Source organism: Athene cunicularia (genome assembly GCF_003259725.1).
Source record: "Athene cunicularia isolate RWA chromosome 19 unlocalized genomic scaffold, athCun1 chr19_part1, whole genome shotgun sequence".
Taxonomy (NCBI): domain Eukaryota; kingdom Metazoa; phylum Chordata; class Aves; order Strigiformes; family Strigidae; genus Athene; species Athene cunicularia.
The window spans coordinates 703,599-715,643 of record NW_020799124.1 but is presented as its reverse complement, the minus strand read 5'-3'; the positions used below and the strand labels follow the sequence as shown (position 1 = coordinate 715,643).

Below are 12,045 nucleotides of genomic sequence, written 5' to 3'. Positions count from 1 at the left end.
TTCCTAGCTGTGTCTCTGTTGCTCTGTAGTTTGGTGATTTTTATATTTATTTATTTATTTTTCCCCTTGTGATCCAGCCGCAATTGCCCTGTGCTGCTCACAGATGGGTCAGTGAACTGGAAATGTGCGTTTTGTGGCTGGTGGGGGGTCAGGGCTGTGACCCCGGCGGGGGCCTGGGGACCCCCAGCACCTCCGGGAAGCCTCTTGCACCGTTACGGGGTACGGGGACAGCCGGGGATGGCTCTGGGGGAGGTTGGCTTTTATGAAGGAGCCACCTGTACCTTTGCAAACGCAGCACGGCGTTCACCTGGGAGCCCCTGAGAGCGACGGGGTAGTCGAAGGATTTCATTTTCCCCCTTGACCTTGCGCCTGGGCAGCGCCTGCCCTAGGGACAGCGGCTCTGCAAGGGGAGGGAGGGGGCTGCTCCCCACTGCCTCTTCCCGCTCTCAGTGGAGCCCTGAGGGGGCTTAAAGCATTTTTCAGCAGATGGGGTTGAATATTTAGATATGGGGCTCTTGGCCAGTGCTGGAGGGAGGGTTGGTTTCCTCCCTGGGCGCAGCGCAGGGTTCAACGGCTGAGGGTGTTTTACGGGCGGCCTGGCCGCTGCTGGAGAGCCCCGTCTGCAAGGGGACAGGGAGGGTAAAACCGGTGTCACTGCTACGGGTCGCCTTCGGGGTTGCTGACGGTTTTAATCTTTCTCTGAAATAATTTTGTTTTGCTGCAGCTGCTTCTCCCGGGCGGGACCAGCCAAGGGCCGGTGCTTCGCCGGGGAGTTAAATCCCATCCCGGAGGAGCTGAGGCGGTGGGACACGTGTAACCGCAGGGGTGAGTTGTCCCGGCCTGGGCTGAACACCCACCCTGCTCCTGCCCGGCTCAGCCCTCGGCCCCTTTGGGTCAGTTTGTCTACACTCATTTTTATTTATGAACATGTGAACGGAGCACCCCGACCTGGAATGGTGGTTGTCAAACGCAGCTACTGAAACAGCTCCTAAGGGCGCTCGAGCTGCGTTTGCACCTTTCAGCGTCATTTCACGACTCCAAAAACCCAGCGGGCATCTGTGCCCGGGACGGGGCAGCTCCTGGCCCTTGTCCTGCTGCGGGCAGAGCGGGGCAGCTCCAGCCCCTCAGGGACGTGTCGGTGGAGGAGGAGGGTGGGCAAGGCATGGGCAGCGTTAAGTGTGAACTCCACAGCGGGCTGAGGGCTCCCAGTGCCTGTGGCCCCTCACCACCGGCCCCAGAGCTCTGGGCTCCGCTGCTGCCCAGCTCAGGAAAACCACCCAGCACCCAGGGAGGGGGAAACCAGGCACAGAGAACAAATACCTGCAGGGAGAGGAGGGCTCTGCGCCTGGGCTCAGGCCTGTCACAGCCTCCAGCCGCCCCCCGCTGGCTCCCGGATTCAGGGTGTCCAACACCACACGCCCGACTGCAAAGAAGCCAATAAATAAAGTACCTACAACAGTTTAAAAAGCTTTTAATGGACTGAAAGACACTAGTAAAAGAAAAATCTTGTAGGAAAGATGCACTGTAGTCATTTATTGATTGCTTTCCAGGAAATTCAGAATTTTTCTAATAGGAGCAAGTTCTTTTTGCAGTCAAGACTCCTGCGTTGTTGCCTCTCGCAGCACGGAGGCTGCTCCCCTCCTTCCCTCCCCCCCGGCAGGAGCTACAGGGGACGGAGGGGACAGAGCCCAGGGACAGCGCTTCTTCTCCACAAGGTCGGTAAAAGCAGCAACGCAAACGCACGGGGGGTGCTGCCCCCCGGCCGAGGCGCGAGACGCGACTCCTCTGCGGCCGAGCACGGGTTCTGCTGCAGCTCTCGGGACAGGACACTCCGCTCCGGTGGTGACCCCCGGCCGTGGCGCGGGCCCTGCCTGACGGGGAGGGGACTCGGGGGCAGCGTTAGTGGCACTGGCCAGGCCAGGGATGTCCATTGCCAGCAACAGACACGCCCCTGGCACCCCTCACAAAGCCAGAGTGCGAAAACGGGTCAGCGCTGGGGCAGTTTTGGGGTTTTATTGAAGCTCCTTCCCCTCCCCTGGGCCGTGGCAGGTTGCGGGAAACGAAGGACGATTCCAACCTGCTCGGACGTGCCCGGCCCGCTAAAGCCTGTCAGCTCCATGGTACATCACTCCTGCAGACGAGACCAAGGCCCCGGCTCTGACTTCTCCTGCCCCCTTTCCCCTCCCCGTTAACAGGGCCCCAATTTCCTGCTAAATCACTGTAGTTGAGACCTCGTTTGATGCCCTCGCCCCCTCTCCTAGGCACTGGGGTTTCCATCGCAATGGAAGTTTGTGCGCTTTGAACATCAAGCCCTCACTCTTTGGATACAGTATCCCAAGTTACTCAGCTGCAAGCAGAGCAGAGGTGGAACTGTGAGTATCATATATATATATATTTATCTCTCTATATATATCTCTATCTTTACCTTGAAAATTAGACTGTGAATGTTACAAAACCCCACTGAATTGCCAAACTGCCAACCAAAAGTAGAAAAAAAGAAAATATGGTTAAAGGAATCCAATGGCTATATCCTGATGTAGAAAATGCTGTACATTCCCCCGTTCCACACACACGTTACAGGCTTCAGGCATCTGAGCGATACAAATATGGCTGCTTTGTTTTCCTTAGCACAACTCAGGGAGTGACTGGGGGGGGGGAAATAAATCTTTTGGCTTGGAATCCACGTTTTACAAGAACGCTGAGCAGTGGCTGGGCTGGTTTTGTACTGTTTGAGCAAAGCCGTGTCCTTAGTCAACATAAAAATGACCTGAGAAATGTTACACACCTCCAGACAGTCCATTTGGAATTCGTATGTACAAAGTAGAAATAACTGATGCTACGCGCACACACACGACACCGACACACACACGGGCAGGGCAGCCTCGGGCTGCGCTCACCTAGGCTGGGCCTTGCGATGCTGCTGCCTCCTGGCCCCTTCCCCTCCGCGGGGCAGACCCAAGCTCAGTCAGACAGATTACATTTCTCAGATTAGTTCTTTGCATTGTGTATTAATTGTACCAGTGCAATAACATTGTCAAAAAAGGAGGAGCTGCTCCAGGGGCATCCGAGACCCTGGGTCAGATTCAGAAAAGGGTGGTTTAAACTTTTTTTTTTAAGCGAGGTACACATTAAGCAGAGCTCTGTGTTAAGGGGAGCGCAGCGGAAGGCATGCTTGGCTCAGCCTCTTTCTCCTCCACAGCTTTGTCCTCTGGTTCCAGCTGTTCGCCACTTTTTATGCTTTCCTGGAGCTGCTGGCGTCGCTGCACCTCTGCTTTAAGGTTCTCCAAGTCTTTTTGGCTGAAGGGGAAAGCAGGAAGGGTAGCAAACGTTAGAGGGGCTTTGGGCATGGTGTGAAGCACCCAGACAAGGTCCTGATCAACCGCAGAGGAAACGCTGCCAGGCCCTGGTGTCTCGGCCATCCCCCTGCCAGGCTGGGCCCTTCCTTTGCCTTTTGCCTTTGACCCAAGCAGCTCCAGGCCATCACCCCTGGTGGACACTGCCTGGGGCCAGGCAGCCTCCGGGGAATTTCTACCCTCAGGGATTATTTACAGCTTTAGAAGAATCTCTTTCCACCACCACCCCAATCAAATTTTCAACTAAAATGTCTAACAGCCAATTTATAATAAATTTTTTTCATTTAAGAGTACTGCTGCTTAGAGTGGTCTTAAAGCTAATGGTGGTGATAATCAGGGCGAGTGTTAATGGTCTTGGCTCTTGTTCTTTATAAAAACATCCTGGGGAGCTGGGGGAGGAAAAGCCCCAGGAGGTGCTGAAAGCCACAATCCCCCTACGGAGCCTCGTCCACGGGAGAGCAGGAGCTGCCCCGCACGGCCCAGCCCCGCTCACTCCCTCTCTCCTGGGCAGAGACCAGCGAGTGCTTCACCCCCCCAGCTCCACAGGAGCCGATCCGAGCCCTGATCCCTCCTCCATCCCTTTGCTGCCAGGGCGAGGGGCTGAGAACAGGCCCCGGGGCAGGTCCCCAGGAAGCAGCTCTGGCTTCGCAGAGCTCAGGGGGTTTGGGAGCGGATCCCTGCTGCAAGCTCAAGGTCACAGTTCAGAAAGAGCCTCGTTCCTCCAAGGGGGAGGGTTTTAGCACCATTAAGTCCCTCTGGAAGCGTTCAGGGGACCCAGCGCCTTCAAAAGGCAATTTTTGTGCAGAAGTGACAATTTCCACCATTATTTGCTTAGTGTTGCCTGAAGAGCAGAGGTCCCCAACATCCCTGGAAGCTCCAGAGTCTGATGCAGTGACAAGGCAAAGGGAAGCGCCAGGTCTGAGCCATCTCAGGAACACAAGTAATACAGAAAGACCGACCCCTTGATTCCTAACGGTACAGCCCGCAGGGATCGCTCTACCTTAGTGGAATGAAGAGAATTCCATTGATAATGTTGAGCTGCTCCAGGACACTGGCCATACTGGGAGCCGTGAACTACATTGCAAGAGAAAAAAAAAAGCTTTAAAAGTCAAAACCCAGATATCACTTACCAACAGGGGAAGGGGAGGGGAATTGGAGGGTAAAGGTAAAACTCAGAGGCTGAGATAAAAACAATTTAACAATTAAGTTAAAGTAATGATGATAAAAAAAAATACAGGTCATGCACAATGCCATTGCTCCGCACCCTGACTGATGCCCAGCCCCTACCAGCGAGCCCAGAGAAGAGGAAAGCCAGAGACTGCAATCCCGGGAAGCGAGGTGCAGCCTCCCAGCCAACCCTCCGCGGCCCCCCGGCAGGACCCTGTGCAGCTCAACGGCCCCGGGGCAGCGTGGGGCTGCTGCTCTGGCCGTGCCCCCCCCCAGCTTCTTGGGCACCCGCGCAGGGGCGGGACATGAGGAGTTGGAAAGTCCTTGATCTCTGAGCAACGACTAAAAACATCAGTGCACTGTCATTCTTCTCATACCAAATCCCACACTGAATCCAAAACACAGCACTCCTCCAGCTGCTAAGAAGAGAATTAGCTCTATCCCAGCTGAAACCAGGACGCATGCTAGTGTAAGGTGGCATAATTCCTATCTTCTACCTCTCTACCCATAAATTGAAAAGCAGCATCTAGAGGTGCCCAGCCAGACCCTGCGGGCAACCTCCCCTCTGGCCTCTGTGGGACTTCAGCTAAATACAGATGTCAGGTCGAAGTCTGTTAGGTTGAGGGGTCTTTTTTTCCCCCTCCAAGTGTTACAAACACGGGTAACAGCCTTCATTGCTGTTTTAGGGGTCTGAGCCTCTCAGCTAGACGCTGTTTCCTGGACTTGACCATTTATCGGCTCCAGGTCCTTACGCTCAGATCACTCTGCTGTAAACTCCTCAGCTCCCCTTCTCCGCAGCGAGAGGAAAACCCAACAGCTCCCAGAGATCGGGGCCCTGCTCTGCCCCTTCTGCCGGGCGCTCCCCTCGCTGGGGCGGGGCGGGGGGGTTCGGCCCAATCTGCTCCCACTCCGCTCCCCCACGGCCTCCCTGCGCCACAGAATCCTTGGCAGGAGAACCGCGGGGATTTTGGGGGTGATTTTTTTTTTGTTGTTTGGTTTTGGTAGTTTTTTGTGGGGTTTTTTTAGGATGAGGAAACTGAAGTGCTTTGAGATTGAGCAACCCGCCCGCAGGTGTGAGTCAGCCCAGGTGCCGGGAAGCGGAGGGGACACGCGCGGTCCGCACCGGTGGCACCATGTCAGCCATTGCCACCTCCCGAGCTGGCGGTGAACACACACGCACACGCGTGTCCCTCCGCCCTCCCCAGCGCCCACGTTACCTTCAGTGGCACGATGTTGGCGTTGGAGCCGTTCTTGTAAATCTCGTTCATTGTGCGTTGAAGAGCGACGGCTTGCTGAGTCAGGTATTTCAAGTACTCTGAGCTCTCTTTGGTCTTTTCGTGGTGTTCTCCGAGCTAAGCAAAAAAAGGAGAAAAAAAACAAAAAAAATTTTAAAAAATGTCCATTACTGGTGAGAACAGGACCCAAACCAGGGAGCACTGTTAGTCCCTGTTGGCTCTCAGAGCTGGATTTCGCCTGCCTTGGCATTCAGAAAACAAACAAACTCCTCTCGCAGCCTCCTGAAGGTGACACCTTCCCATCGAGTAGCAGCACGTTCGCTGGGCGAGGGGCATCCCCCCCGGGCCGTGCTGCCGCGTCACCGCCGACGTGCCGAGGCAGAGCCCGGGCCGAGCTGCAGCGAGGGCTGCGAGCGGGGGAAGGTGTTGCCCACGGAACAGCTCAACGACCAAACGCCTTTGGAGCTGGTGTTTAAGAGGCAGGTGGTGCAAAACGCCCGAAGAACAGACCGGTTTGTTCGGGGCCCCGCCAGGACACGGGGCCAAGCTGCCAACAGCAGTTTGTGTCCGGCGATGCGCACAGCGAGGAGGAACTCGCGGGGAGGCCGCCCAAAGACTTCTGGCATAAAAGCATCAGTTACTGTAGAGGGCAGCAGTTCTGTCCCTTCCTGGACGCAAAGGCCTCCCCGAGCTCCTGGCCGAGGCTGCTCCACGGCCGTCAAGCTCGTTCCCCGCGGCGCGGCGCAGACCCACGGCACGCGCTGCCCACCTGGTTTTTGTAGATGGTGTAGCCTTCCTTCTCGTGCTGCAGAGCTGACCGGAACTCCGCTTTGCTCTCGTACACTCGGGCTACCAAGTGGTGGCTGTGGGAAGGAAAAAGGGTTGAGAGGCGCTTTTGCGGAGCAGAAACGTTTCTGTGCCACAGAGGTCGGAGGCCCCGGTCAGCGTGAGACAGAACCGGACTCTGACACAGCCCCCTGGGAGCTGCTGCTCCCCACCCCGCCCGCGGTGAATACACCACGCTGATCTGGGTCGGATTCTGTTGAAATGCTGAGAAGTGACTTCCAGAAGTAAAGACTGAACTGGGGGGATTTTCCTCCTGCACCCAGGCAAGCTGAAGGCCACAGGAGCGAACTGAACAGAGGCAGCACATCATGGGAACACCCCGGGGCTGGTTTGTTAACGGGGGAAGGAGGAAGCAGCCATAAGCCCTTACCTTCAAAAAAATGTCTTTGTCTTTCTTAGAAAGCAAACGTGGGAATTACTTTGATTATTCACATACACAATTAAAAAAAAAAAAATTCTTGCGGCACAGAAACAACCAAAGCTGTGGCAGAGCTGGGACCCAAGTCACCTGGGCTCTCTCCAGCTGGGAGAGCTGCCCTGGCCTGGCCTCCGCTCCCTTGGCATTTCTGGAATCAAAGAAAAATTCCTGGTTTTGGCAGCGTTACCCTGCGGGAGGTGATGCATCTCATCAAGCATCCCTGGGCTAAGGGAAGGGAAGATGCCTTCTGCAGAATGCATATCCATCAACTCCTGGAAAACAAACCAGACTCTTGCGGGTGCTTAATAAGATTTATTTTCACCCCGACAAAGAGCAGATGGGTTGCAATGTGGTACTAGTAATTAGGAGGGGCCACTGCTTGGCTGACAGCGAGGCAGGTCTGTGTTCGAGGGCAGTGCCGGAGCAGTGGTGGGTGCTTGAGCAGATCCTGAAGGTGCTGAATGCTCACAGCTCCCTTGGAAACACAGGGGAGCCGCTCAGTATTTTATTCAAATACAAGGCTTTATGGTAAAGGACAAAAGCAAATTATACGCTTCTCAAAGAGAGCTCCCCGAGGGCTGCAACAATTACATACAAGTGTTTATGTACCGTCCCAGTCTCCCGGTGTAATTACATGAGCCTTGCCCTCCAACCTTCACTTGCCACATTCTTTTTTTTTTTTTTTTTTTTTTTTTTTACTGAGTCCACAAGGACCAGGGTCATCCTGACAGGTTTTTGGGGCAACCAGCATTACAGCAGACCCCACAATTCCCTGTAAGTCCAGGGGATTTCTGTCTTTGAGACAGCAAACTCGGAAGCTGCACAGTGACCCCGACCCACGCAGCCCAGCAGTGTCGGGGAGCCCGCGCCGGGACGAGCCCCAGCCCCCCAGCTCCGAGGCTGCAGCCGGACACGGCCCCACCCCGCCTCACCTTAGTGCAACTTTCAAAGACTTGGAGCCGTGATACTTGGAGCTGATGGCCAGCGCGTTCTCCAGGAACCGGAGGGACAGGTCGTACTCCATGACCCCGTGGAGCACCAGGCCGATGTTGTTCTGCGCAGAGAAGTCCCGCGGGCGTTGGGGATGCAAACGCAAAGCGGGCGCCTATCGCTGCCCAGGTACCACCCCCCGGTGCCGGGAGGCCCCCCGGGGATCTCTACAGCACGTGCCACGAGACCGTTCCCCCGCGGGAGCTCGGTCCTAAGGAGCCAGGCAGGAGAGAGGAGCTGCCTCTGGTTTAAGCGAGGGAGCAGGAACAGGCTGAACAAGGGCATTTGCCCAAGGACTGCACGCTCCAACCCACGGCTCCAGTGCCCCAGCGCAGAGCTCCGGGCTCACCTCCCCAGCTGAAGGGTCAAACGCCTTTCTTCCCCTTCTAATGGCGCTAACTGGGAGTAACCCAGGCAGGAAAAAGCACCTCAACGTTTACTGTAAAGAGCCAGCACTGGGGACATTTTAAAGGCCAAGAGGTTTCTTACGAGTCTTCAAGCTTCTAATCTCCAAAAGATTACTTACATCTAAGAGTGCCATTTCTGGGTGATCCTCCCCAAACACCAACAGCATGAGGTAGCGTGCGCGGTACAGCAAGTTCAGGGCTGTGGAGAGCTGGCTGTTTGCAAAGCAGTACAAAGCCAGGTGCATCTGTAACACAAGCAGCAATCCAGCGTTAACGGCTTTTACTTACCACTCTCTAAAGCAAACCTCCTCTCTTCTCCTCTCTCCTCAGCTGCACACAAGTGAAAACATCTTCCTTTACACTTAAAAAGCATTTCAGCCTCTCTGAAAAGCCCAGGCCTGCTGGCTGATTCACAGCTCAACGGAGGCACCGCGCAAGACAGCGCCGAGGAAGCCAAAGTGTTTCGTTTCAGTTTCCCTTGTGCAACTCAAGGAATATTTTAAAACTGACCTGTGTGTGCCATTCCGATTGCACTGTGGGAGGGCAAAAGCCAGCAGAATTAATAAACATTCTGCAGACAAAACCCCCAAATTCCAAACTAAGTAGGACCATGTAGGACACTTAACACAAATTCTGAGGTATTTGGTTTGCAAAAATCCTAAAATACAAAACTTAGTGATGAAAGTGGAGGATTCTGGGAAGGCGGCTGCAGAGGGGAGGAGAGCTGCAGCTGCTCTTCAGACAGGAGTTAAGGCTCAGAGTCTCCAGGCGGACACACAAGGTGCTGCCTCTCCCCGGCACCCCCTACTCACGTATTCTTGAATCGTGTTGGGGTGCTCAATACCCAGGACCCTCTCGCTCATTAGCACCGCTTTCTGCTGATTACTTAAGGCCTAAAGAGAACAGAAGAGCCAAGAGCACGTCACACAGCGCCACGGGGAAGGGCTGAGAGGACTAAACAGACCCTGCCCAAGCCCTCGCTCACCTCTGAATAATCTCCCATGATATAGTTGAGCCGAGCTAGCAGCCGCAGGCAGGCACAGATTTCTACATGCATAGCACCATACACATTGTTGAACAAGTTTAAGGCTTCATTGATGAGCTCACAGCCCTCCTTCAAGAAACCTGAGAAAAGTGACGGAGGTATGTACGTCAATTAACCCCTCGTGGTGCCGGGGAAGCGCGTTGGCCCGTGATGGGGGAGTGCAGCTGTGGGTCACTGCCTGGAGAGGACTAAAACCTGGAGGGAATCTGCTGCCCCGTGCCCATCCGTGTCCATCACTGGTACATTTACAGCAGGGGGGGCCAGATGGTCCTGGAGAGCCCGATTCTCCACCAAAAGGGCTGGGGGCTTTGTCAGCGGAGGGCAGCGGCCGTGCCACACCCCCCCGCTCCCCCTTCCACCAGCGGCCGCCCCGGGAGCTGGAGGCTCCCGGATCCGTACCTTGCTGAACCTTTGCTTGCCCGCTCTGGAAGAAGTGGAAAGCGTCGGAGGCTTTGGGGTTCACGTGCTTCACTACGGGGAAGATGTTGAGAATATCCTCTTCTGTGAAGGTGGGCTTGTGCCTGCTGTCGAAGTTGTACTCTTTCAGCAGTATCTGAGGGAGCCAGAAAGACCAGAGGTCACAGTGTCCCCCGGCACAGGCAAGGAAAGGGGAAAGTGAGCCTTGAATTCTGCACGGGATTCACAGCCCAGACATCTCCTGTACCACTGCCTGGGGACAGAGCTGGGCCCGAGGGCACGTGTAGGTCACTCCACCCGTGTGGCCGAACGGCACCGTGCTGCCAGTGCTGGAGCCCCGGCAGAGGAACCCCGTCCAGCCCAACTCCCCCATGGTGCTGTGGGGAGGGAAACCCGCCCCATCCTTCAAGCGAGGAGAGCTCGAGTCCTGCTCTGCCCACAGAGCTGCTCCTCTCTGGGTGGGGAGCACGTGTGCGCAGGAGCCCAAGTCAGGTGGTCACAGAGCCACAGGAATCGCGTTTGGGCCGGCGGATCTTCCCGGGGAGACACATGGCAAGTTCCTCCTCAAAAGGAACCAGATCAGAGACCCCCTTCCCCGGGGCTGGAGCTGTATTCCCAGACCAACACCAGAGGCCTCGAGGGGCTCCCAGCACCGGCAGAGGGCTGCCTGGGCGACGCAGCCTGCGCCCGCTGCGCGCAGAGCCAGACACGCGGGGAAGGGAGGCACGACGGGATCTCACCTGGACTCCAGTTTTGAGGGAGATCTCACGAAGCAGGGTGATTTTCTGGAGATTATACACTTCAGCCGCTTGGTCAGCGTTCTCACTGCAAAAACCAGAGGCACAGAGCCTCAGCTCTCGGGCATCCCTGCGCCGCGCGTATCCCCACGCCAGGCGCTGACCGATCCCCGACGCGCCAGCGGAGGACAGGGCCTGCCAAGGCCTACGGAGGGGCCAGGCAGGACTCTGTACTGACACCCTCTGTGTGCTCTCCTCAAAGCTCACGGCAGAGCTTAGGCGAGAGCCTGAACGCCTTCGGCTCCTGGTAGCGGGGGCTGTCCCCAGCGGGAGGGGACGCTTGCCCATTTAGCCAACTAGTCACGGCTCTTCTCTCGGGTCACTTGTGCTCCTGGTTTACACTACCTGCGCCCTCCAGCCTAATTCACCATCTGTTTCAGATCCAGAAGCTGTCCGTGGGTTTGGAACACAAGCTCCCTTCAGCCTAAATCATCTGTATATGGCCAAGTATCTTTTGACCACACTCCTTCAGGTTCTGGCCTTCTCCCCCCCACACCACTAAGGTTTCCCTTCCTCTGCTGGTTTTCCTAGCTGCCTTTGCCTCATAGGTTTCATCTCGTTTCAAACTTCAGTTACACTTCCCCTTGCTGAAATCTGCCCAGCTTCTTTCCATTACAAGCCTGTAAAACTCCCCCAAGAGTACAAATTTATACTGAAACAGAAAACAAGTCAAAAAACAAGAGCTCCAGCCATCTGGTGAGAGGCCAGGCCCAAGCGAAGGCCGTTTGCTCAACTTACCATTCAAGACTAAAATCAAAGTAGTTCTTTGCTTCTGAGCAAATATTCTTCCAAAGCTCCTGAGGGGTCATGCTGGCCCATGCAGTGTTATCGGCATTTCCAAGGTTCCTGTTTTTCCTTTTCTTATTCTTTTTCTTGGAGACCAGCTCATCAGCTGGAAGATGGGCAATGGGATTTGGAAAGGAGCTTAGGAAGCAGTTGAGGAAGTGGCTGATGGCTGCTGATAACCCCGACAGCTCCACGCCCTACAGTGAGACACCAACGTCAGTCACGGGAGACACCCACCATCGCACAGGCACGGACCCAGCCCTGAGCCCCCCACACGGACCCAGCCCTGAGCCCCCCACACGGACCCAGCCCTGCGGAAACAGGAAAATCTTCCAGGAGAGCAGAGGAAGGCAGCATTTGCAAGTGGAACTAGCACAGACAGAAATATGTGGATATGATAATATATACCTACACACACACACAAATACATCGTTCCATTTGGGGCTGCTACCTGGGACAGAGAAACTAGAGAGCGTAAAGATCCCGACACTGGAATAAAGCCAGGCCTACTGCTGTGCCACGCACGGACAGGCGTGGGATGCACCAGTGTTCACACAATTAGGAAAAAAAAAAAAAAAAAAAAA

The 12,045-nt window shown here is 55.4% G+C and overlaps 1 protein-coding gene across 2 annotated transcripts in view; it reads right to left on the bottom strand.

Moving 5' to 3' along the window:
• Window positions 1–1,455: 1,455 nt before the first annotated feature.
• CLUH (clustered mitochondria homolog) overlaps window positions 1,456–12,045 on the bottom strand; it is a 35,095-nt gene continuing 24,505 nt past the window's right edge. For both annotated transcript variants that reach the window (XM_026861493.1, XM_026861494.1), the window contains exons 16-26: window positions 11,414–11,658; window positions 10,619–10,703; window positions 9,861–10,014; window positions 9,402–9,541; window positions 9,229–9,309; window positions 8,536–8,661; window positions 7,952–8,073; window positions 6,525–6,618; window positions 5,738–5,872; window positions 4,354–4,427; window positions 1,456–3,297 (exon numbers count right to left, since the gene is read on the bottom strand). In XM_026861493.1, the coding sequence (XP_026717294.1) occupies window positions 3,129–3,297; window positions 4,354–4,427; window positions 5,738–5,872; window positions 6,525–6,618; window positions 7,952–8,073; window positions 8,536–8,661; window positions 9,229–9,309; window positions 9,402–9,541; window positions 9,861–10,014; window positions 10,619–10,703; window positions 11,414–11,658 (1,425 nt within the window). In that variant the 3' untranslated portion in view covers window positions 1,456–3,128. The remainder of the gene's footprint in view (window positions 3,298–4,353; window positions 4,428–5,737; window positions 5,873–6,524; window positions 6,619–7,951; window positions 8,074–8,535; window positions 8,662–9,228; window positions 9,310–9,401; window positions 9,542–9,860; window positions 10,015–10,618; window positions 10,704–11,413; window positions 11,659–12,045) is intronic.